Source organism: Dendrobates tinctorius, unplaced genomic scaffold (genome assembly GCF_039654945.1).
Source record: "Dendrobates tinctorius isolate UK_male_01 unplaced genomic scaffold, ASM3965494v1 ptg000254l, whole genome shotgun sequence".
In the NCBI taxonomy this organism is placed as follows: domain Eukaryota; kingdom Metazoa; phylum Chordata; class Amphibia; order Anura; family Dendrobatidae; genus Dendrobates; species Dendrobates tinctorius.
Genome location: NW_027361921.1, coordinates 3966151 through 3992985, shown reverse-complemented (window position 1 = coordinate 3992985; position 26835 = coordinate 3966151). Strand labels below are relative to the sequence as shown.

The 26835-nt window shown below is 42.2% G+C and overlaps 1 protein-coding gene across 1 annotated transcript in view; it reads left to right on the top strand.

Moving 5' to 3' along the window:
* Positions 1–2379: 2379 nt before the first annotated feature.
* Positions 2380–26835, top strand: part of LOC141067698 (growth/differentiation factor 8-like) — a 255835-nt gene continuing 231379 nt past the window's right edge. The window contains exon 1 of the mRNA XM_073558112.1: positions 2380–2773. Within this exon, the coding sequence (XP_073414213.1) occupies positions 2419–2773 (355 nt within the window). The 5' untranslated portion in view covers positions 2380–2418. The remainder of the gene's footprint in view (positions 2774–26835) is intronic.

The following is a 26835-nucleotide window of genomic DNA, read 5'->3' as shown; positions in this document are numbered from 1 at the left end:
GGTCCCCCGAGCCACCCCGGTACCTGCTGTGTCCCCTGATCCCTCTGCTGTGCCCCCCAGGCCTCGTCGTCCTGTTCCAGGAAGAAAATGGCGGGCGCATGGCAGTGTGCCCGCCAAGATCTGCTGCTGGCACCTGGCAACAATAGGAGATTTCTCCTATTGGTTTATTTTGATCACTGTGATAGACCCTATCACAGTGATCAAAATAAAAAAATAGTAAGTCAAACCCCTTTATCACTCCCTTAGTTAGGTAAAAATAATAAAAATAATTATTTCCATTTCCCAATTAGGGATAGGGTTAGGGCCAGGGTTAGGGTTATGGTTGGGGTTATAGTTGGGGTTATAGCTATGGCTAGGTTGGGTCTAGGGTTAGGGTTAGAGTTGGGATTAGAGCTAGGGTCAGAATTGGGCCTTGGGATAGGTTTGATGCTAGGGTTAGGGCAAGGGTTGGGGTTAGGGTTAAGTTGGGGTTAGGGTTGTGGTGTTGGAGTTAGGGTTGTGGTGTTGGGATTAGGGTTGTGGTTAGGGTTATGGTTAGGTTTGGGATTAATGTTAGGGGTGTGTTGGGGTTGGGGTTAGGGCCAAAAAGTCAAACTGTGCTCCCTCCCTTCTGAGCCCTGCCATGTGCCCAAACAGTGGTTTTCCCCAAATATGGAGTTTCAGTATACTCAGGAGAAATTGCACAATATAATTTTATGGTCCATTTTCTCCTGATGGCCTTGTGAAAATAAAGTTTGGTTCAAAAGTAGTTTTTTGTGAAAAAGTAAAATATTCATTGTTTCCTTCCACCCTGTTTTGGTTCTCGTGAAGTACCTGAATGGTTAGTAAACTTATTTAATGTGGTTTTGCGCACCTTGAGGGGGTGAAGTTTTTAGAATGGTGTCATTTTGGGGTATTTTCTGTTATATTGATCCCCAAACTTACTTCAAATGTGAGGTGGTCTCGAAAAAAATGGTTTTGTAAATTTTGTTGGAAAAATTAGAAATCGCTGGTCAAATTTTAACCCTTATAACGTCCTAACAAAAAAAGATTATGTTTACAAAATTGTGTTGATGTAAAGTAGACATGGGGGAAATGTTATTTATCAAATATTTTGTGTGATATGACTCTGATTTAAGGGCAAAAGAATTAACTTTGAAAATTGCAAAACTTTCAAAATTTTTGCCAAATTTCTGTTTTTTTCCTAAATAAACTCAGGTCATATCAAATAAATTTTACCACTAACATGAAGTACAAAATGTCATGAAAAAACATTCTCAGAATAAATGGGATCCGTAGAAGCATTCCAGAACGATAACCTCATAATGTGACAGTGGTCAGAATTGTAAAAAATGGCTTGGTCAGTAAGTGCCAAATTGGCTCTGTCACGAAGGGGTTAAAGTATATAATGGTTGGGCTAGTTGTTGATTAGACATATGCAATTTTTGACTACCTAAAGCTTTTTTCTCTTGGAGATAAGACACTGCCGGATGTTTTAGTGAGTGACTTTCTCATAGAGCAGATTGGAGCTCTTGGCTGAATGTATGCTCCTGTGTATGGGAGAGTTGGCTGTGATGGTTGTGAGCTAAATGACTGGTTGACAGCCATCTGCTGTATATAGCCAGCATAAAGATCATAAAGATGGGCCACACCACTAATGGGCCAGTCTATTGTGCTTACGCCTCAGACTACAATTTGCCAGCCAATCCCTGCAAACGAAACAGTTTTTTTCTTTTATTAGAAGTGGCTGATACACTGTGAGTAATTAAGTGCAAAAATTGCCAATATTTCCGCACTTGTTGATGCACGCCACTATATTTTTCTCACAGAATATTAAAAAAATTTTAAAAAATGCATCTATTCACCAAAATGGCTATTGTGTTTAACCTCTTTGTGAGATTGGATCTGCAAATGATCATGTGCATGTGGCCCAAAGGTTATGATCGCAACCATTATAACTGAGCTTATGAAAAGAGAGATGCTAATAATATAATTCTACACTTACCAGAAATGTTATTGCTTTATACCACCTACTGCAGCCAGGAATATTTGCTAACTCACAACAATAAACAGCTCTTAAACCGTATCCCACTATTTGGTTCATTTGAAGCATGAAAGCTTCTATACGACTATTATATTCAGGTGTCAAAATCTGTGTCAATGGAAAAAAATAATTTGTGGCTTTCAAAAAGCTGCCATCATACTAACCCAACTTAATGTCTCTGCCAGCTGAATTAATTGTTTATGTGGCAAGCAATCATTGGTTGTGATGATGCAAGTGAAACTTAAGTTGCAGTATAAAAGTACAGGTTGTCTGAACGTGTTGTATTAGTATGACAGCTTCTTCAAATGGTCTTGACAGAAAAGTTTAGTTATTAGATATTTCAGTTATTACTTAAGGCAAAAAGATAAAATATTTCTGTTTGACTAAATGAGAAGATGACAAAGGTATGTGTCTATATTTACATGTGTGTTCTGGTAGTAGTTGCCTTTGTGGATTTCAGCAAGTGCAATGAAGCAGATGATAAGGATACTCAATGCACTGCATGTACCTGGAGGGAAAGCACCAAATTGTCAAGATTAGAAGCTATAAAACTTCAAATACTTAGTAAACTTCGACTTGAGCAGGCACCTAACATCAGCAAGAATGTGAAACACAGTTTGCCAAAAGCCCCACCTGTACAAGATATAATAGACCAGTATGATGTTCAAAGAGATTCTGGCAGCGATGGCTCACGAGAAGATGATGATTACCATGCCATTACTGAAACAGTCATCATTATGCCCACTGAACGTAAGTAACAAAAAAAGGGAAATATTTTCATTTCTAGTGTGTTCTAATTGTGCGTAATATGGTTAAGCTATATTAAGCTATATTAAACTGCATATAAAGAACCTTATCATGCTGGGAATTTGTATGGCATTTTGCTGCAGTTTTTATATTTAGACACTCTTTCATGAGTTCCAAACTGCAGCAAGTCACTTGTATTCATTTTTACCCATTATCCATGTCATAAAGGAAACTTCAATCTTTAAAGTTCACATCCCTTTTAAGTTAAAAAAAGAAATAATTTGTGTTCGTGATATATGAGTTCAAACTATTTATTTCATAGTTTCCTAATATTTCAAATGGATTTGTACTTTGTTCCTGAATTATGGAAATGTATCTGACATTTAATTAATTATTATATTTAATTGACTTGTATTGAATATGGAAAATAATATGAGTACATGCTCTGGGAAGATAATTACAAAGTTTCTGCAGAGAATGTAGCATGAACTCTAAAAGGAATGACTGTTAAGTCTACATAAAGAAAAATAATATTTATATGTGAATTGTGAACCTGTCAGGGGCCACCTGTCTAACCAGTCTCCTATCTTATAGAGTATGAAGCGCTTCATAGTCAAACACACCTGGCTGAGATTATACAGCCAGTGCCTGATACATTCTGCCCATGGATTATTAATAATATTATGACATTAAAAAGGTGGCTAATGGCCCTAAATACTATTACATGCATATGTATAGAGCAGATGTCTAAAAGAGATTTATTACTGTAAGCGGAATACATTGGAGCTGAATAAACAATTTTGTTTTCTGGGTTTCATGGAATAATTTATAAATACTGTGATAATGTATCAAATATAATTATTATATTGAACTTCAAGAGGACAATTGTATCATGTTCTTCATAAAATGTATCTCAACAAAATTTAAGGGCTTACATAATAGAGAGCAAGGAAACATTTTAAATACCCCCTTATTAAAATGTTAATTGTACAATGATGATCTTGGCACTCCTACAGTCATATGTAAAAGTTTGGGCACCCCTATTAATGTTAACCTTTTTTCTTTATAACAATTTTGGTTTTTGCAACAGCTATTTCAGTTTCATATATCTAATAACTGATGGACTCAGTTATATTTCTGGATTCAAATGAGGTTTATTGTATTAACAGAAAATGTGCAATCTGCATTTAAACAAAATTTGACCGGTGCAAAAGTATGGGCACCCTTATCATTTTCTTGATTTGAACACTCCTAACTACTTTTTACTGACTTCCTGAAGCACTAAATTGGTTTTGTAACCTCATTGAGCTTTGAACTTCATAGCCAGGTGTATCAAATCATGAGAAAAGGTATTTAAGGTGGCCACTTGCAAGTAGTTCTCCTGTTTGATTCTCCTATGAAGAGTGGCATCATGGGCTCCTCAAAACAACTCTCAAATGATCTGAAAACAAAGATTATTCAACATAGCTTTTCAGGGGAAGGATACAAAAAGTTGTCTCAGAGATTTAACCTGTCAGTTTCCACTGTGAGGAACATAGTAAGGAAATGGAAGAACACAGGTACAGTTCTTGTTAAGCCCAGAAGTGGCAGGCCAAGAAAAATATCAGAAAGGCAGAGAAGAAGAATGGTGAGAACAGTCAAGGACAATCCACAGACCACCTCCAAAGACCTGCAGCATCATCTTGCTGCAGATGGTGTCACTGTGCATCGGTCAACAATACAGCGCATGCATAACGCCTTTTTGTTTGACCAAACAACTCAATCTTTGTTTCATCAGTCCACAGGACCTTCTTCCAAAATGTAACTGGCTTGTCCAAATGTGCTTTTGCATACCTCAGGCGACTCTGTTTGTGGCGTGCTTGCAGAAACGGCTTCTTTCGCATCACTCTCCCATACAGCTTCTCCTTGTGCGAAGTGCGCTGTATTGTTGATCGATGCACAGTGACACCATCTGCAGCAAGATGATGCTGCAGGTCTTTGGAGGTGGTCTGTGGATTGTCCTTGACTGTTCTCACCATTCTTCTTCTCTGCCTTTCTGATATTTTTCTTGGCCTGCCACTTCTGGGCTTAACAAGAACTGTACCTGTGTTCTTCCATTTCCTTACTATGTTCCTCACAGTGGAAACTGACAGGTTAAATCTCAGACAATTTTTGTATCCTTCCCCTGAATGTTGAATAATCTTTGTTTTCAGATCATTTGAGAGTTGTTTTGAGGAGCCCATGATGCCACTCTTCATAGGAGAATCAAACAGGAGAACTACTTGCAAGTGGCCACCTTAAATACTTTTTCTCATGATTTGATACACCTGGCTATGAAGTTCAAAGCTTAATGAGGTTACAAAACCAAGTTAGTGCTTCAGGAAGTCAGTAAAAAGTAGTTAGGAGTGTTCAAATCAAGAAAATGATAAGGGTGCCCATACTTTTGCACCGGTCAAATTTTGTTTAAATGCAGATTGCACATTTTCTGTTAGTATAATAAACCTCATTTGAATCCAGAAATATAACTGAGTCCATCAGTTATTAGATATATGAAACTGAAATAGCTGTTGCAAAAACCAAAATTGTTATAAAGAAAAAAGGTTAACATTAATAGGGGTGCCCAAACTTTTACATATGACTGTATTACCTTCAAATCCTCATATGATCACATGATACTGTGTTAGCCAGTCAAAAAAAAGTTGTTTTTTATGTTAACAGTAAGAGAGCTAATAGTGTTTTAGAGATGGGACCTTTTAATGAATAAAAAAATATATCATGTTACAATATTGCTGGTGAGACTGCTTTTCGTGATTATTTATACACACTGGAGATGAGCAAATGTGCTGTATGAGTAGAAATGAACTCTACAATTTTATAAAAATACATATTTTCTAGAATACAGATTTTTTTGCAGTTTGCTTTGCCTGAATTCAGCAAAATGGCAGCCTGCATTATGCTGACTCTTAGAGGGCTAGCCAGATGATTTAAGAAAAGTAATAATACTCACTTCAACACTCACCTTACCCTCTGCCCTTGCAGAAATTTGCTCCAGCATATTATGTCCAGAAGGGTTAATCAGCCATATTAAGGGCTGGGTTTTTGAGGACATCTAAAAAGTGGGTGGGAGGCTGTCCACCATATCTACACCCCACAGTGGGGTCAAAAGGGTAAATACACAGCCCTCAGACTAAATCAGTGTTCGGTATACCTGGAAATGCAAACTTCAGAGCTGTGTATTGTAATAAGGAAAGCTGAACCGTTACATGTTTTTTTCCTGAGCAGACAGATCCCCGCAGCAACATGGATTGTGCTGCATGTTATGTCTTGTTTTTCCATAGACCAGAAAGGTTGTGTTTATTGTTGCTAACTCTGCACTGGTTTATGCATTTTCCTTAATAAACCAGTGAAACATTTAAAGAGACAGCATCCCTGTGTCTACCTCTGTGTGCAGCCTTGTGAGCAGATCTACCACAGGTAGTATAGAAGTGTGGTCAACTTCCCCAGGAAGCAAGTGTGATGGCTGTACACAAACCACGTGTCCTGTGTGAAAGGGTCATAAGCCAGGAAGCAACGTCAGACTGCATGGAGGAGCTGATCAAACACCTTGTCCTAGTTCAACAACAGGGACATCAATAGCTGCAGGAAGTACAACAGCAGCAGCTGGCACATTGGGACACAAATTGTTGATGCAGCAGCATCAACAGCAGCAGCAGCGACAGCAGCAGGAGGTGCTTATGAGGCAGCTGGAAATCCTCACAGAGGCCATTTATAAAAGGCCAAAAGTCCCCCACCCAAGTCTAGGTGATGACTCATACGTCCGAAAAGCGGTAAGACGAGCCATGCAAAAGATGAACCCAGGGGATGCTGAGGCATTTCTGACTGTATTTTAATGGGCAGCAGAGTGGTAGAAGCTGCCACCAGAGCATTGGGTGGAAGTGCAAGCTCTCTATCTAACTGACGAGCCCTTAAAAGCTTATTATGACCTGGCATTACAGGATGCACAGGAGTATGCCATATTAAAAACTGAGATTTTGGAACACTCAGGAGTGACTATGTAGGTCAAAGCACAAAGGGTCCTTGACTGGGTGGCGTATTGTGTTGACAAACCCCCTTGCTCCCAAACATTCAACTTATTGCGACTTGTACAGAAGTGGTTGCAGCTGGAGTCCTCCACTCCAGCCCAGATGGTCGAGCACATTGTTATGAACAGATTTATCCACACCCTTTCAAGGTTGGTGCAGACCCGGATTGCCCAGGGAAACCCCCAGAATGTGTATGACCTGGTTGGCCTAGTGGAAAGGTACCAGGTGGTCAAGAAGTCCTTAAGGAAAATGGGAGGTGCTGCACCCCCATACTGGGGTACCCATAAGGAGCTGTACTCTCAAAAGAAAGGTACAATAGCCACAACTGGAGCGAGTCCACAGTCTCAATGGGCTTCCAAAGGCTGCTAGTAAGGACTTGATCTGTTGGAGGTGTCACAATCCTGGGCACAAAGCTGACCATTTTCCTATGTCTACCACACAGATTGACTGCAGCATAGGGAGGCGCTGTTCATATCATGCCAATCCAGCTAGCAGTGTGGACTATCAGCCAGGTGATGGGTCCCAGGCATGTCCTGTGACAATAAATGGGATACTGGTGTCTGGAATCTTGGACTCAGGGAGTGTGATAACTCTGGTAAGCACCACACTCCTCCACCAGTTGATCCCCAGAAAGTTTGAGGGCATCCACTGTATTTATGAAGATGCCAAGGACTACCTCATCACCAGAGTGATTGGAAAAATAAACAGTACCACTTAGCCCCAGAAGGTCAGAGTAGTTAAAGAATTGCTACACCAGTGTTAATGAGGCAGAGGCAGACTTTTAGCTTGCTCTGGGACTCATGGTGAAAGGGTGCCCACTTACCCAAACAGGAGCTAGTTCAGCTATGAAGAATCCCCATTGTAGTCGGAGGTAGATGAGTTCCCTCGTGTGTCCTTGCTGGCGATGAGGACAAGACGGTGACCCATAAGGACGAGATTCCTAAGTTGGGGGTTTCTGGAGGAAATTTTGGTCTGTTAAAATGAAGGAACTTAGGTTAAAAGAGGCATGGGACAATGTTACCGTGTTTAATAGGGTTGCCACAGAGCTGAGGGCTGACACCAGGTTTCCTTATTTTGCAGTCAATGAGCATTTATTATACCAGGTCATTAAACTGAAAGGGCAAACATTAGAGCAGCTATTAGTACCGGGAGCCTATAGGCATAGGGATCTAGACCTAGCCCATTCTCATGTCTTGGGTGGGCATCTAAGCATAGACAAAAACCAAGAGTGGGTCCATCAAAGGTTCTATTGGCCTGTGTGTCACAGAGAAATTATTAATTTCTGCTGATCCTGCCCTACCTGTAAATAACTGCTCCCGTCTCCCACTTCTGCAGTTCCCTAGTCCCACTATCCATTTTAGAGGTACCATTTGACTGGATTACCATGGAAGTTGTTGGGCCCCTCGTTAAATCCCCCAGAGGGCACCAATACATCTTGGTGGTCATGTACTATGCCACACAGTACCAAAAGGAGGTACCACTGAGAAACTCCTCCACCAGGTGTATAGCCAGAGAGCTAGTCCATATTTTCTAATGGATGGGTCTGCCAAGGGAGATCCTGACAGACCAAGGAAAGGAATGGCATTCATGCCGAAAGAGTTAAGAGAGTTATGCAAGGCTTTCCAGATTACACATCTCAGGACATCAGTGTACCATCCACAGATAGACAACCTGGTGGAGAGGTTCAACAAGACCCTAAAGTCCATGCTTATGAAGATTATGGAGATGGATGGCAAAGCCTGGGATTGCCTACTCCCATACCTGTTATTATCTATTAGGGAAGCTCCACAAGCCTCTATGGGGTTCTAACCATTCAAACTGCTATATGGACAGCAACCTCGGGAACTTCTGGACATTGCAAAGGAGACCTGGGAAGCAGAGGTTACACTCCACCAGAGCATCATCAAACATATGGGCCAGATGCAGGACAGGATCACAAAGGTGATGCCGATTGTGGGCGAGAGCCTCCGTTAAGCAAAAGAGGCCCAGGCAAGGATCAATGACAGGTCAGCAAAGCAGACAGTTTAGCCCTGGAGAATGGGCATTGGTGTTGATCCCCACGGTTGAAAGTACATTTCTGGCACAGTGGCAAGAGCTACCAGCCAAGAAAAAGAAAGCCACATAAACCTGCTTAAACCATGCTGAGACATTGAACTGGTGGAAGCCACATGCCTTGTAGCCCAGTCTTGAAGCCAAAATCGAGGATGTCACAAAGTTAGAGACACTGTCACCAGCCAAGAAACATCAGTGTCAAGAACTGCTTGAGCGGAACTGAGACTTTTTTTGGAATTGCCAAGACATAAGCAGGTTGTTAAGCATGAGATGTTGAAGGAACTGCATGTGTAGGTGAACCAAAAATCCTATCGAATCCCAGATGCCCACCATGAGGTGATTTCGAAGGAGGCGAGGAGAATGTTGAGCCTGGACATCATCGAGGAGTCAAAGAGCAGCTTGTCCAGCACCATTGTCCTTGTGCCACAGCTGGATGGAGAGTGACATTTCTGAAACAACTAGAGGAAGCTAAATAAGTTGTCCAAATTCAACACATATCTGATACCCTGGATCGATGAACTCATTGAGAGGCTAGGGTCATCCAGATATATCACCACTCTAGACCTAACGAAAGGGTACTGGCAAATTTTCCTGTCTCAAAGTGCCAAGAAGAAGACAACCTTCTCTACACCAGTCTTGTAATTCAAGTATACCAGGATGCTGTTTGGTCTGCAGAGAGCCCTAGCTACATTCCAGATGACCATGGATTGGATCCTAACTTTTCACAAAAAGTACGCCGCAGCTTAGCTGGACGACATTGTAATCTTCATCCCAGATTTGGGAAGTCATCTACAGAAGTTCCACGCGGTACTGGATGTGCTGAGGAAGGCAGGGTTTACCATAAACCCAAAGAAGTGTGCCATGGGAAAAGTGGCAAAATACATGGGCTACATCATTGGAAGGGGTGAAATAAAGCCACAAGTAAATAAGGTGGAGGCAATCCAAAATTGGCCACAACCGGACACAAAAAACAGGTTTGGACATTTCTGGGAACAGGGGGATACTGTCAGTGATTTATCCCGAATTTCACTATGATAGCCTTCCCTGACTGACCTTCTTAAGGGGATGAAGACGTCAATGGCCAAATGGTCTTCTGTACCAGAGTTGGAGTGCCAAGAGTTGAAGTTCGCCCTGTGTAAGCAGTCGGTCTTGATCGCACCTGACTTCAGTAAGGAGTTTGTGGTCCAGATTGATGCCTCACAGGTCATGAGGTTGGGTAGGGAGCTGTGTTTTCCCAAGAAGTAAATGGGGAGGAACAAGCCATCTTTTATCTAATCAAAGAACTCTTTACCTGTGAGAATAACTTTGTCATTGTGGAAAAAGTGTGATTGGCCATCAAATGAGCAATTGACACTCTGAGGTACTACTTGTTAGGCCAGAAGTTCAGGCTAGTGTTAGATCATGCACTCCTGAGATGGATGAAAGAAAGTAAGGGGAAGAATGCCCGGGTGACTAGGTGGTTTGTAGAACTCCAGGATGTTATGTGGAGTACAGGCCAGGGAAGCTGCATGGTAATTCAGATCCCCTGTCTAAACTTCCCTGTTTGGTGACTGAAGGTGCCAAAACCCCCGACTTTGGATAGAGGAGAGGGGGGATATGTGACAAAGTCACTGACATAGTACTGGAGGAAAGATATGTTTCACTGAGGCTACTAGCTACATTGATTTGAAACCTGCAAGTTTGCTCCAGAATCTTGTGTGCTGAGAGTGGTTAGTCAACCTTGTTAAGGGCTGGGTTTTTGTGGACAGCTGAAGAGTTGGTGGGAGCCTGCTCACCATATTGCAACCACAGGGTGAGGTCTAGAGGGTAAATACACAGTCGGACTAATTTGGCATTCGGTATGCCTGGAGATGCAAACTCCAGAGCTGTGAGTCCTACCAAGGAAAGCTGTATCATTATATGTTTGCTATCCTGAGCTTGCGGATCCCTGCAGCAACACTGACTGTGCTATATGCTATGTTTTGTTTTTACTTAACCCCTTAATGTCTATGGACGTGCAGAGTCCGTCAAGGCAGGAGGTGACTTCCCACACCATGACAGACGCTGCACGTCCTGCCTTTGAACTGTCACTGCGTGTAAACACGCAGTTTCAGTTCAGTGCCGACAGCTGTCTATGACAGCTGAGAGGCACAGCAAGGGGGGCAGGGACCCTTGCACTCAGTCCCTGCACCTACAGCGCTGTGATTGTCAATCTGACAGACCAAACACAGCAGTGATGAGCAGGAGAAGCTGAAATTTGAGCTTCTCCTTGCCCGATCAGTGAAGGAGCTCAGTGCTGCAGTGGCTGAGCGTCCTGCACTGACAGATAGGAGCTGAGCCCCCACTGCCCCTGGCTGTTAACCCCCTCACTGCTGCAATCGCAGCATTCAGAGGGGAGGCAGAGGGTAGGGGGCTCCCTCTGCCTCAGGTCGGTCCCCGACCTGTGCCATCGTGACCCAGAGGTGTCATGACAACCTCCGGGTCATTTACCTATGGAAAGCTGGTGAGAACATGATCATAGCATGGTGACACCAGCTTTCAGCATTGGTATAATGCATTACAATGATGGAGCATTGCAATGTATTATACCTAATGTGAAAGTGAAAGTCAAAGTCCCATGAAGGGACAAGGTAAAAAAAACAAAACATTTTTTAAAAAAATATGTAAAAAAAAGTATTAAAAAATAATAAAAAATAATAAAACAATTCCCTAAAAAAATCCCCTCAAAATTACACATTTTTATGTAAAAAAAATTAAAATAAACAAAAAAATACACATGTTTGGTATCGCCACATCCATAAAAATCCCATCAATAAAAATGTCACCCTAGTTAACCATAGAATCATAGAATCATAGAATCATAGAATCGTAGAGTTGGAAGGGACCTCCTGGGCCATCTGGTCCAACCCCCTGCTCAAAGCAGGATTCGCTAAATCATCCCAGTCAGATGTCTGTCCAGCCTCTGTTTGAAGACTTCCAGTGAACCCCTTCAGTGAACGCCGTAAATAAACACACAAAAAAGTAGCAAATTATTCTTTTTCTAAGCAGTATCATCAAAAAAAGCATTCCTAAATTGCTGGTTTTTGTTCATTCAAAAAATGAACAGAAAAATCAGTATAGAAAGCGATCAAAAAACATTATGTGCCCGAAAATGGTACCAATAAAGCCGTCAGCTCTTCCTGCAAAAATCAAGCCTGTAAATGACTCTGTCAGCCAAAATATGGAAAAATTATAGCTCATTAAAAATCATTTTTGTGGAAAAAAATATGATTTTTTATTTTCACACCCGGGCGTTATAAACTTCTGTGAAGCACTTGGGGGTTCAAAGTGCTCACCACACATCTAGTTAAGCTCCATGGGGGGTCTGGTTACCAAAATGTGGTCACTTGTGGGGGTTTCTACTGTTTTGGCACATCAGGGGCTCTGCAAACGCAACATGACGCCCGCAGAACATTCCATCAAAGTCTGCATTCCAAAACGGTGCTCCTGCCATTCCGAGCTCTGCCATGCGCCCAAACAGTGGATCCACCCCACATATGGGGTATCAGCGTACTCAGGACAAATTGCACCACAACTGTTGGGGTCCTATTTCTCCTGTTACCCTTGTGAAAATAAAAATTTTGAGGAAAAAAGATCATTTTTTCTGGAAAAAAATGATTTTTTTATTTTCACGGCTCTACGTTATAAACTTCTGTAATGCACTTGGGGGTTCAAAGTGCTCACCACACATCTAGATAAGCTCCTTGGGGGTCTAGTTTCCAAAATGGGGTCACTTGTGGGGGGTTTCCACTGTTTAGGCACACAGGGGCTCTCCAAATGTGACATGGCGTCCGATCTCAATTCCAGCCAAAAAGTCAAATGGCGCTCGTTCCCTTCCGAGCTCTGCCATGCACCCAAATAGTAATTTACCCCAACATATGGGGTATCAGAGTACTCAGGACAAATTGCACAATAACTTTAGGGGTCCTGTTACCCTTGGGAAAATAAAAATTGGGGGTGAAAAGATCATTTTTGTGGAAAAAATATGATTTTTTAATTTTACAGCTCTACGTTATAACCTTCTGTGAAGCCCTTGGGGGTTCAAAGTGCTCAACACACATTTAGATAAGTTCCGTGGGGGGTCTAGTTTCCAAAATGGGGTCACTTATGGGGAGTTTCCACTGTTTAGGTACATCAGGGGCTCTCCATACACGACATGGCGTCCGCTGTCGATTCCAGACAATTTGACATTCAAAATCTCAAATGATGCTCCTTCCCTTCTGAGCACTGCCGTGCCCCTAAAGATTGGTCTTCCTCCACACATGGGGTATCGGTGTACTCAGGAGAAATTGCACAACAAATATTGTGGTTCATTTTCTCCTGAATCCCTTGCCAAAATAAAAAAAATTGTGTCCAAACAAAAATTTTGGGGAAAAAAAGTTAAATGTTCATGTTTTCCTTCCACATTGCTTCAATTCTTGTGAAGTACCTAAATGGTTAATAAACTTCTTGAATGTGGTTTTGAACACCTTGAGGGGTGCAGTTTTTAGAATGGTGTCACTTTTGAGTATGTTCTGTTATATTGACCCCCCAACCTCACTTCAAATATGAGGTGGTCCCTAAAAAAATGGTTTTGTAAACTTTGTTGGAAAAATATGAAATTGCTGGTCAACTTCTAACCCTTATGACTTCCTAAGAAAAAAAAAATTGGATCCAAAATTGTGCTGATGTAAAGTAGACATGTGGGAAATGTTATTTGTTAACTATTTTTGTGACATACCTCTCTGATTTAAGGGCATAAAAATTAAAAGTTTGAAAATTGCAAAATTGTAAAATTTTTTGCCATGCTTCCATTTTTTTCATAAATAAGCGCAAGTCAAATCGAAGAAATCTTACCACTAACACGAAGTACAATATATCAGGAAAAAACAATGTCAGAATCAGCAGGATCCGTTGAAGCGTTCCAGAGTTATAGCCACATAAAGTGACAGTGGTCCGATTTCAAAATTAAGGCATGGTCTTTAACCTACAAAATGGCTTGGTTGTTAAGGGGTTAAGCCAGAAAGGCTGTGTTTAATTTTCTAACTGTCCACTGGTTTATTCATCATCCTTAACAAACCAGCGAGAGATTTAAATAGACTGCATTACTGTGTTTACCTCTGTGTGCAGCTGAGTGAGTCGATCTACCAATCTACCACTAATATATATATATATATACACTCACTGGCCACTTTATTAGGTACACCATGCTAGTAAGGGGTTGGACCCCCTTTTGCCTTCAGAACTGCCTCAATTCTTCGTGGCAGAGATTCAACAAGGTGCTGGAAGCATTCCTCAGAGATTTTGGACCATATTGACATGATGGCATCACACAGTTGGCGCAGATTTGTCGGCTGCACATCCCTGATGCGAATCTCCCGTTCCACCACATCCCAAAGATGCTCTATTGGATTGAGATCTGGTGACTGAGGAGGCCATTTGAGTACAGTGAACTCATTGTCATGTTCAAGAAACCAATCTGAGATGATTCGAGCTTTATGACATGGCGCATTATCCTGCTGAAAGTAGCCATCAGATGCCTGTTCTTAGCTGAGAGGAGTGGTACCCAGTGTGGTCTTCTGCTGCTGTAGCCCATCTGCCTCAAAGTTCGACGCACTGTGCGTTCAGAGATGCTCTTCTGCCTACCTTGGTTGTAACGGGTGGCAATTTGAGTCACTGTTGCCTTTCTATCAGCTCGAACCAGTATGCCCATTCTCCTCTGACCTCTGGCATCAACAAGGCATTTCCGGCCACAGAACTGCCGCTCACTGGATTTTTTTTCTTTTTCGGACCATTCTCTGTAAACCCTAGAGATGGTTGTGCGTGAAAATCCCAGTAGATCAGCAGTTTCTGAAATACTCAGACCAGCCCTTCTTTCACCAACAATCATGCCACGTTCAAAGGCACTCAAATCACCTTTCTTCCCCATACTGATGCTCGGTTTGAACTGCAGGAGATTGTCTTGACCATGTCTACATGCCTAAATGCACTGAGTTGCCGCCATGTGATTGGCTGATTAGAAATTAAGTCTTAACACACAGTTGGACAGGTGTACCTAATAAAGTGGCCAGTGAGTGTGTATATATATATATATATATATATATATGTGTGTGTGTAAGCTCATATATATACATATACACACAGTATATTATCTATAATTTTTTTACATCCTATATTTATCATGTTCCAAGGTATGGGGAGCCCCAGGAGCATAATAAAGAACATTAAAATCACAGAGAATAACTTCACTGCAAATCAAATTTACCTGTAAAATCCATACAATGTTGCAAATGCAAATCTCGTCAGATTTGATCATCCCTAACACACATTGTATATAGATACAGCCACAAGAGAACAGACCTATTGTATAATAAATCAAAATTTGCAACACACATTTGCAGACTGCCAATTACTACTTTCCACGAGTGGGTGCTAAGAGAACTACTGTCACATCCAAATCTGGTGCTCAGAATGCCACTTGAGCCAACAGACTAGGTCTGTTCACATTTCTTGAGTCAAGAAGCATGTTGTGCGGGGTTCATTGGAATCTTAGTGAGAACAGATAGCCAATCAACCTACTGCTAATCAACAGCTAAGGAGAGTGGAGCGGGATAGCCATTCTGCCAGCTGGCTCACTGCAGTACCCTTATAGAAGTAAGGTGTTAATACAAGTGGGGACTTTACCAACTAAGTGCACATACTGGAGAGCTCTGTGTGGAAGGAACGGTGGCAGGTGTCTAGGAGGGGGGAGTGACTGAAAGAAGGAGCTAAATAAATCATACCACTGAAGCTAATGCCAATAATGAAGCCAGTATCTGAATAAGACTCCTAATGCCCTTCCACAAAGAGGAAAGACAGTCCTGACTTACTTTGATTTAATTTAGAGATCTTCGTGTTGTATCTAAAACTTACAGGGCCCTCCTGCTTCATCTTTGGGCAATGTCCAAGCACTCCTACTGCTGTGGTCTTCTTATCTTCTCACATGCTGCATGTGGGTCACCTTGCTGTGTTGGGGATTAGAATAAGATGGATGTGGCATTGAGACTGTAACAGAGTCTACTCTCTTTAGACATGTGGTGGGACATACACAATATCGGATAGGCAGTGCCAGCAATTCAGGATGGCCACACAGAGAAGGAATTATGTCCTTGGGTTCATCTGCTGCCATCTCTACCCACATAGGAGAAAGCATTGACTTCCTATGATCAGGAATAAATACTTGGCAGCATTCACTCCTCTCTCACATTCACTTCTTAGCCAGATTCTTCCTTGCCCCACTTGTCTTCTGGCCACTACTTTAATTTGAGACAAGCAGGTACTGTCAGGATCCTGTCAGCACCAGCACCAGCACTGTAGGGGGGCCTGGGGTCAGGTACAGCCGGAAAGTAAAGATACACAGGACCTGTTTACGCTGAAATTTAGCAAGCAGTCACAGGACCTACGGTCATGTGACTGCAAAGGGGCAGGGCTTAGCGTCCTGCTTTCAGAGATGGCAGGACACTATACAGAAATACTCAGAGTCAGGCAAAATGGAGGTCATACACAGAGATATCAGTAAAGTACCAGGGATGAGACAGAACAGATAGTCAGGGCCAAGCAGAAGTCAAAATCAAACAGACATAGAATGTACCAAGCAGAATCCAAAGCAATATCCAGAGAACAGACAGAGTCGTAAACAGAGAATCAAGCAACCAGAACACCGCACAAACACACTCAGGGGTCACCACACAATGTCAAGGGCGAAAGTATAACTGACAGGGGATGGGAGCTTCCTGAGGCTATAAGAAGCTTTCCCAGAACCAATGAGAGGCCACCATAATAGGTCCCAGGTGTGCAGGTAAGAGTCTGCACTGAGATCAAAACATTAACCTCAGAAGTGCCGGTCACCCAGCACTGGTATCATGACAGTACCCCCCTCTCAACGGGGTGCCTCTGGACCCCCAGGCTTGCCTGGGTATCTAGCATGGAAAGCCCGAACCAGGCGATCTGCATGCATCAACAGGGCCGGCACCCATGACCTGTCCTCCGGCCCATACCCCTTCCAATGAACTAGGTACTGTACTGACCGCCGTACCAACCTAGAATCTACCATGTGACCAATCTCATATTCCACATGTCCCTCAACCGAAACCAGAGGAGCAGTGGACTCGGATTCTCCCCGGACTGCTTCAAAAGGCTTCAGTAGAGATCTATGGAAGACGTTAGGGATCTTGAAAGATGGTGGAAGGCCCAGCCTGTATGCTACTGGGTTGATTTTTTCCACAATCTTGTACTGGCCAATGAATTTGGGGCCATACTTGGCTGACGGAATCTTTAACTTAATGTTTTGCGTGGAGAGCCAAACTTTCTCTCCAACCTGAAACATGGGACCAGGTGTTCATTTCCTGTCTGCGAAAAACTTATACCTGCCTTGAGACCTAGATATACGCCGCTGGACTTCTGCCCATGTATCTTTTAACCGCTGAACAGAGTCCTCAGCCCTGGGACACCCCGAATCCAGACGAGAAAACTCACCAAAGCTGAAGGTAATGCGGACAGGGGAACAAAATGAGCCTGCTTTGAAAATCTGTCCACTACTACCCATACCACCGTATTACCCCTGGAAGAGGGAAGATTGGTAATAAAATCCATGGACAGGCGGGTCCATGGTCTTTCGAGAACTTCCAAGGGCATCAGCTCCCCCGCTGGCCGGCTATGGGAGCTTTTAGAATGAGCGCAGACCCCACAGCCAGAAATGAATTTCTTTATATCAGAACCAAGGGTAGGCCACCAGAAGATCCTAGCCACCGCCAGTCGCGTGGCTGATATACCAGGGTGAGCACACAACTTGGATTCGTGGAATCTGTGCTTTGATAATCAACTAGTCAGCCTTGCCATGTTGTCTAACAGTACTGCACAGCCACATATGGGGTATTGCAAAAATTGTGAGACAACTTAAGGGGTAGCCTTTCTATTTTCCACATTTTCTCAAGTAAAAATATATAATCTGGGGCTAAAACAACAGTTATTGGTAAAAATGTAATTATTTTTTCTTCACCACTCAACAGTATAGCATTATATGAAACAAATGTGGTGCACCACTAGATGAATTAATTTAGGGGAGTGAGTTGTAAAATGGGGTCACTTATGGGAGGGTTATGCTTTTCTGGCACCTCAGGGGTTCTTCCAATGTGACTTGTCACCCACAATCTATTTCAGCAAAATCTGCCTTCCAATATGATACTCCTTCCTTTCTGAGCTTTGCACTGTCGTTGAAATGTAGTTTCTGACCACATGTGGGGTATTGGAGCACTCGAGATTGCACAATTGATTGTGTGGTTCATTTTCTCCTTTTATTCTTGTGAAAATGAAAAAGTTTAGACTAAATAAAATTTTTCATGGAAAAAAGTGTTTGGCACACCAGCAGATGAATTCTTCAAGGGGTGTAGTTTCCAAGATGTTTAGGGAAATCAGGGACTCTGCAAACTCGACATGGCATCTGCTATCGATTCCAGCTGATTTTGTGTTCCAAAAGTCAAATGGTGCTCCTTCCCTTTCCAAGCCTTGCCGTGTGCACAAACAGTAGTTTTCCAACACATATTAGGTATAATCATACTCAAGATAAATTGAACAACAAATTTTGGGGTCCATTATGTCATGTTACCCTCTGAAAATAAAAAAATGGGGCTAAAACAACATTTTTGTGGGAAAAATTAGATTTTTTTATATTCATGGCTCAATGTTATAAAACTTGGTGGTTCAGGGTGCTCATGAGACATCTAAAAAAATTCCTTGAAGGGTCTAGTTTCCAAAATGGGGTCACTTATGGGGATATTCCATGTTTTAGGTACATCGGGGGCTCTCCAAATGCAACATGGTGTCCTCTTTTCGATTCGTGCCCCAAACAGTAGTTTTCCACAACATATGGGGTATCTGCATACTCAGAAGAAATTGTGCAACAAATATTATGGCCCATTTTCTTCTGTCACTCTTCTGAAAATGCAAAATGTGGGGCTAAAGTAACATTTTTGTGGGAAAAAGTAAAATTTTCATTTTATCGCGCCACAATTTTTCCTATGAAGCAACTGAAGGGTTAATAAATTTATTGAATGTAGTTTTGAGCAGTTTGACGGGTTTTGTTTTACTAATGGTGTCACTTCTGGGTATTTTATGTAACATGTGGTCCCTATAAAAATGGTTTTGTAAATTTTGCTGAAAAAATTAGAAATGGCTGATAAACTATTAACTCTTCCAACTCATTAATAAAAAAAATGTTTAACAAATGATGATGATGTAAACTTGACAATGTGGTAAATGTTATTTATCAACTATTTTGTGTGACATAACTCTTCTCAGGTTTAAGGACACAAAAAATAAAAAGTATGAAAATTGAATTGTTTTCATGATTTTGGCTAAACTTCCAAAAATTTTACAAATATATGCAACAATTATCGTCCTAAATTTACCAATATCATGAAGTTCAAAATGTCATTAAAAAACATTCTCAGAATCACTATGATTTGTTGAAGCATTCCAGAGTTATTACCTCCTAGAGTGACTCAGGTCAGCATTGAAAAAATTGGCCTGGTCACGAAGGTGAAAACAAACTCTGGCGAGAAAGGGTTAATACCTTTATTGCGTCTGCCAATCTTGACAGCAGCATTTAATGGTTTGAGTGGCCACCATTGCATGAATACATCTATCCCTTGCTTATTAGTTGCAATCGATGTAAGTTGAGGTTTTTTTTGGCCGCTGACATCAAAAATTAAAAAAAAGTGATGAAAACATAGCATGTAGCTCAAATTGGTGGTAATTAAAACTTTATCATGCACTGCAAAAAAAATCCCTCACACAGCTCCACCAAAAGAAAAAGAGAATGTTACAGATCTCATAAAGTTTTCAATGTTTTATTCTACACTTAAATAAAAAAATAAACTTTACACGTTTGGTATTGCCATAATTGTCTGTTTTTACTATCAGTGTTTCAGCAGTGATTTTTCTTATACAAAAAGAAAAAAAAGTAACATCTCTCCTATCCAATGAGGCTAAATTCAGGCTTCTGTAAGATTTTCATGCAGAAAAACACTGTCATCACAGTATTATTATTTGTTTGAAATCTGTCTGGCATCTCTATGGCATTCATATATCATCACACTCTATCTAGGGAACTATATGTGTGCTTATTCTGTATACAGCAGGCTATATGGAGGCTCATACTGTATCTAGGGAGCTATGTGAGGGCTCATACTGTATATAAGAGGCTATATCGTGGCTCATACTGTATCTAGGGAGCTATGTGCAGCTTCATACTGTATACAAGAGGCTATATGGGGGCTCATACTGAATCTAGGGACCTACATGCAGGCTCATACTGTATGCAGAAGGCTATATGGGGACTCATACTGTATCTAGGGAGCTATGTGAGGGCTCATACTGTATATAAGAGGCTATATCGTGGCTCATACTGTATCTAGGGAGCTATGTGCGTGCTCATACTGTATATAAGAGGCTATATTGGGGCTCATACTGTATCTAGGGAACTATATGTGTGCTTATTCTGCATACAGCAGGCTATATGGAGGCTCATACTGTATCTAGGGAGCTATGTGCAGCTTCATACTGTATACAAGAGGCTATATGGGGGCTCATACTGAATCTAGGGACCTACATGCAGGCTCATACTGTATGCAGAAGGCTATATGGGGACTCATACTGTATCTAGGGAGCTATGTGAGGGCTCATACTGTATATAAGGGGCTATATCGTGGCTCATACTGTATCTAGGGAGCTATGTGCGTGCTCATATTGTATATAAGAGGCTATATTGGGGCTCATACTGTATCTAGGGAGCTATAAGCATGCTCATACTGTATATACGAGGCTATATCGGGCCTCATACTGTATCTAGGGAGCTATGTGAGGGCTCATACTGTATATAAGAGGCTATATCGTGGCTCATACTGTATCTAGGGAGCTATGTGCATGCTCATACTGTATATAAGAGGCTATATTGGGGCTCATACTGTATCTAGGGAGCTATAAGCATGCTCATACTGTATATGCGAGGCTATATCGGGCCTCATACTGTATCTAGGGAGCTATGTGAGGGCTCATACTGTATATAAGAGGCTATATCGTGGCTCATACTGTATCTAGGGAGCTATGTGCATGCTCATACTGTATAAAAGAGGCTATATCGGGCCTCATACTGTATCTAGGGAGCTATGTGAGGGCTCATACTGTATATAAGAGGCTATATTGGGGTTCATACTGTATCTAGGGAGCTATGTGCATGCTCATACTGTATAAAAGAGGCTATATCGGGCCTCATACTGTATCTAGGGAGCTATATGTATGCTTATTTTCAAGTGGCTAAATGTATTAGCTAGTTATTGATAATCCTCGAAAATTTATATGTTTTTGTGTAAACTGGTTCACATGCACACGTAATCAAAAGACAAACACAGTACTTCTGGCTAGGTTGGTGCACAGGTAGGTTGCAAATCAGTGAGTAATTATGTAAAAAAAACTTGGCACTCTTGCAGTTTTGAAAATACAGATGTTATTTTTATTATGTAGACGTATCCATACAAAATTAGAAACATTTCAGTCATAACCTGAACTTCATCAGTCAGCACTTTCCTGCATGGCAGTGGATACCCCACAGTTTCACCCTGTGTTGCATGATACAGTGTTTCATTTATCCAGTGACTGATGAAGGTCAGGTTTTGATTGAAACATCTCAAATTTTGTCTGGATACTTCGGCATAATAAAATTAACATTGTACTTACAAAACCACAAGAGAGTCAAGTTTTTTATATAATTACACATGCACACGCAGTCGCACACACATGCGTGCAGTCACACACATGGACACCCGCAGTCACACACCCATGCAGTCACTCACATGTAGTCAAACAACATCAGGCATGCACACACATACACACACAGTCAAGAACATGCAGTCACACACATGCAGTCACGCTCATGGGCAGACTTTCACACATACGAGCGCAGAAATGTGCACACACAAGCGATTATGAGAAATCTATAATATAATGCTAGGAGCGTCGCTCTATGCGAAGCCTTTATAGACTGCGCAAGCGCGACGCGCCTGCGCAGTCTGGACCCCACAGTGTTACGCGTCCGGGGATGAGGATTCTAGCCCAGGAGATTGCGGTAAGTGTTAGAACTGAACGCATACCGCGATCTCCTGCACAACAACTTACCTATCCGGTATTGCTGCGGGGTCTCTTCGGGCCGGAGGCCAGGACATGAATCCTCCGTCGGAAATGGCGCTGGCGTATAGCGCACTTCAGGTGCCATTTTGTAAGTTACGCATCCGGGGATGAGAATTGTGGCTCAGGAGGGTTGTGGCACCGGAATCGGTGCCTGCGCAGTCTGCGCTTTCCATTGCCATTTTTATAGATACATCAGCGGACCAATCCAGCCACTTTCTACTGAATCTATATAGGATTGGGATGCAGGATGGGAGCAGCACATGACAGGATGAGGGCACAGGATGAGAGCAGCACATGACAGGATGTCAGCACCACATGACAGGATGGGGACGCAGGATGAGAGCACCACATGACAGGATGGGGACGAAGGATGGGAGCAGCACATGACAGAACTGGGGCGCAGGATGGGAGCAGAACATGACACAATGGGGGCGCAAAATGTGTGCAGCACATGACAGAATGGGGGTGCAGGATGGGAGCAGCACATTACAGAATGGGGGCACAGGATGGGAGCAGCACATGACAGGATAGGGACACAGGATGAGAGCACCACATGACAAGATGGGGGCACAGAATTGGAGAAGCACATATCAGGATGGGGACAGCACATACCAGAAAGGGGGTGCAGGATGGGAGCAGCAAATTACAGCATGGGGGTGCAGGATGGGAGCACCACATGACAGGATTGGGGTGCAGGATTGGAGCACATGACAGGATTGGGGTGCAGGATGGGAGCACATGACATGGAGGAGGGCACCAAAAGAGAGTAGCACATGACAAGATGGAGGCACACAAAACAGGATGAGGGCACAGGATGGGGGCTACACATGACAGGAAGGTGGCGCAGGATTGGTAGCAGCATATGACAGGATGGGGGTGCAAGATGGTAGCAGCACATGACAAGATTAGAGTGCAGGATGGAAGCAGCACATACCAGGATGGAGACCATATACCAATATAAATGCTCACCACCTGGGCGTAGAACAGGCTCAATAGCTCGTAGAATATGTTAAACCAAGCAAAAGTAGCAGTAGTAGTGGTAGGCAGTTAAAGGGAATCTGTCACCCTTTTTAGCCCCTATTAGCTGCCGGCATAGACATCGGGGGCTTATCTAAAGCATTCTGTAATGCTGTAGATAAGCCCCCGATGTAACCTGAAAGAGAAGAAAAACACGTTATATTATACTCACCGAGGTGGGTGGTCCGGTCCGATGGGTGTCGCCGTCCCGTCCGGCACCTCCCTACTTCATGCGATGACGTCCTCTTCTCCCGTCCTGTAATGGCTCCGGCGCAGGCGCACTGCTCTGCCCTGTTGAGGGCAGAGCAGAATTCTGCAATGCGCAGGCGCCAGACCTCTCCCGACGCCTTCGCACTGCAGGACTCTGCTCTGCCCTCAACAGAGCAGAGCAGTGCGCCTGCACCGGAGCCATTACAGGACAGGAGAAGAGGATGGCATCGTATGAAGAAGGGAGGCGCCAGACGGGACGGCGACACCCATCGGACCGGACCGCTCACCTCCGAGAGTATAATATAAAGTGTTTTTCTTCTCTTTCAGGTTACATCGGGGGCTTATCTACAGCATTACAGAATGCTGTAGATAAGTCCCCGATGTCTATGCCAGCAGCTAATAGGGGCTTAAAAGGGTGACAGATTCCCTTTACAATCGTTCTGGTAGGGTCTAATAAATATGGTTACCTAGATATTTATATAGTATGTAATAAATATATGGTCAGTATAGAGAAAGATTTTCTGGTGTGCTATAGTAGCCAACAAAAACAGTCTTATACAAAGAAAAATATAGTCATAAACATATTTAAAGCCTTTACCCCCAAGGGTGGTTTGCACGTTAATGACCGAGCCAATTTTTACAGATCTGACCACTGTCTCTTTATGAGGTAATAACTCTGGATGTAATGCTTCCATGGATCCTGGTGATTCTAACATTGTTTTCTCGTGACATATTGTACTTCATGTTAGTGGTAAAATTTAATTCATATAACTTGCGCTTGTTTGTGAAAAAAACAGAAATTTGGAGAAAATCTTGAAAATTTCACAATTTTCCAACTTTGAATTTTTATGCCCTTAAGTCACAGAGATATGGCACACACAAACTTAATAAGTAACATTTCCCACATGTTTACTTTATATCAGCACAATTTTGGAAGCAACATTTTTTTTAGGAAGTTATAAGGGTTAATAGTTGACCAGTGATTTCTCATTTTTACAACACAATTTTGTTTTAGGGACCACATCACAATTGAAGTCACTTTGAGGGGTGTAAGTGATAGAAAATACTCAAAAGTGACACCATTATAAAAACTGCACCGCTCAAGGTGCTCAAAACCACATTCAAGAAGTTTATTAACCCTTCAGGTGCTTCACAGGAATTTTTAGAATGTTTAAAAAAATGAACATTTAACTTTTCTTCACAAAAATATTATTTCAGGTCCAATTTTTTTATTTTACCAAGGGTAACAGGAGAAATTGGACTGCAAAAGTTATTGTGCAATTTGTCCTGAGTATGCTGATACCTGATATGTGGGGGGAAGCACTGTTTCGGCACATGGCAGAGCTCAGAAGGAAAGGAGTGCAGTTTGACTTTTGCAACGCGAAATTGGCTGGAATTGAGATTGGATGCCATGTCACGTTTGGAGAGCCCCTGATGTGCCTAAACAGTGGAAACCCCCACAAGTGACCCCATTTTTGAAACTAGAGCCCCCAAGGAACTTATCTAGATATGTGGTGAGAACGTTGAATCCCCAAGGGCTTCACAGAAGTTTATAACGTACAGCCATGCAATTAAAAAATCCTATTTTTTGCACAAAAATGATCTTTTCACACCCAATTTTTATTTTCCCAAGGGTATCAGGACCCTAAAAGTTATTGTGCAATTTGTGCTGAGTACGTTGATATCCCATATGTGGGGGTAAACGACTATTTGGGCGTATGGCAGAGCTCAGAAGGGAAGATGCTCCATTTGACTATTTTCGCTGGAATTGAGATTGGATGCCATGTCGCGTTTGGAAAGCCCCTGATGTTCCTAAACAGTGGAAACCCCCACAAATGACACCATTTTGGAAACTAGACCCCCCCAAGTAACCTATCTAGATGTCTGGTGAGAACTTTGAACACCCAAGGACTTCACAGACGTTTATAACGTACAGCCGTAAAATTAAAAAAATCATATTTTTTCCACAAAAATTATCTTTTCACCCCCAATTTTTATTTTCCCAAGGCTAACAGGACCCCAAAAGTTATTGTGCTATTTGTCCTGAGTATGTTGACACCCCACATGTGGGGGTAAACCACTATTTGGGCGCATGGCAGAGCTCGAAAGGGAAGCAGCGCCATTTGACTTTTTTGGCTGGAATTGAGATCGGACGCCATGCCACGTTTGGAAAGCCCCTGATGTGCCTAAACAATGGAAACCCCCCACAAATGACACCATTTTGGAAACGAGACCCCCAAGGAACTTATCTAGATGTGTGGTGAGAACTTTGAACCCCCAAGGGCTCCACAAAAGTTTAAAATGGTTGGGCGTGAAAATAAAAAAATCATATTTTTTCCACAAACATGATCTTTTAGTCCCCAATTTTTTTATTTTCCCAAGGGTATCTGGAGAAATTGGACCCCAAAAGTTGTTGTCAAATTTGTTCTGAGTACGCTGATATCCCATATATGGGAGAAAACTACTGTATGGGCACACGTTGGGGCTCAGAAGGGAAGTAGTGTCGTTTTGGACTGCAGACTTTGATGGAATGGTCTGCGGGTGTCATGTTGCCATTAGAGAGCCCCTGATGTGCCTAAACTGTGGAAACCCCCCACAGATGACCCCAATTTGGAAACTAGACCCTCCAAGGAACTTATCAGGATGTGTGGTGAGCACTTTGAACCCCCAATTGCTTCACAGAAGTTTATAACGCCCAGGCGTGAAAATAAAAAAATAATATTTTTTCCACAAACATGATCTTTTTGCCCCAAGGGAAACAGGAGAAATTGGACCCCAAAGGTTGTGCAATTTGTCCTGACTAGGCTGATACCCCACATGTGGAGGTAAACCACTGTTTGGGCGTATGGCAGAGCTTGGAAAGGAAGGAGCACCGTTTGACTTTTTCAACGCAGAAGTGGCTGGAATTGAGATCAGACGCCATGTTGCTTTTGGAGAGCACCTGATGTGCCTAAACAGTGGAAACCCCACAATTCTAACTCCAACCCTAACCCCAACACACCCCTAATCCTAATCTCAGCATTAACCCTAGCCCTAACCCTAGCCCTAACCCTAACGGGAAAATGGAAATAAATACATTTTTTTATTTTATTATTTTCCCTAACTAAGGGGGTGATAAAAGGAGGTTTATTTTACTATTTTTGGAGAGTTTTTATGTTTGGCAGCTGTCACACGCTAAAAGACGCTTTTTATTGTAAAAATAGTTTTTGCATCACCACATTTTGAGAGCTATAATTTTTCCATATTTTGTCCCACCGAGTCATGTGAGGTCTTATTTTTTGCGGAATGAGTTGACGTTTTTATTGGTACCATTTTCGGACATGTGACATTTTTTGATTGCTTTTTATTCTGATTTTTGGGATGCAGAATGAACAAAAACCAGCATTTCATGAATTTCTTTTGAGGCATGCATTTACACCATTCCGCATGTGGTAAAATTGATAAAGCAGTTTTATTCTTCGGGTCAGTACAATTACAGCGATTTATTCATGCTTTTTTATGCTTTGG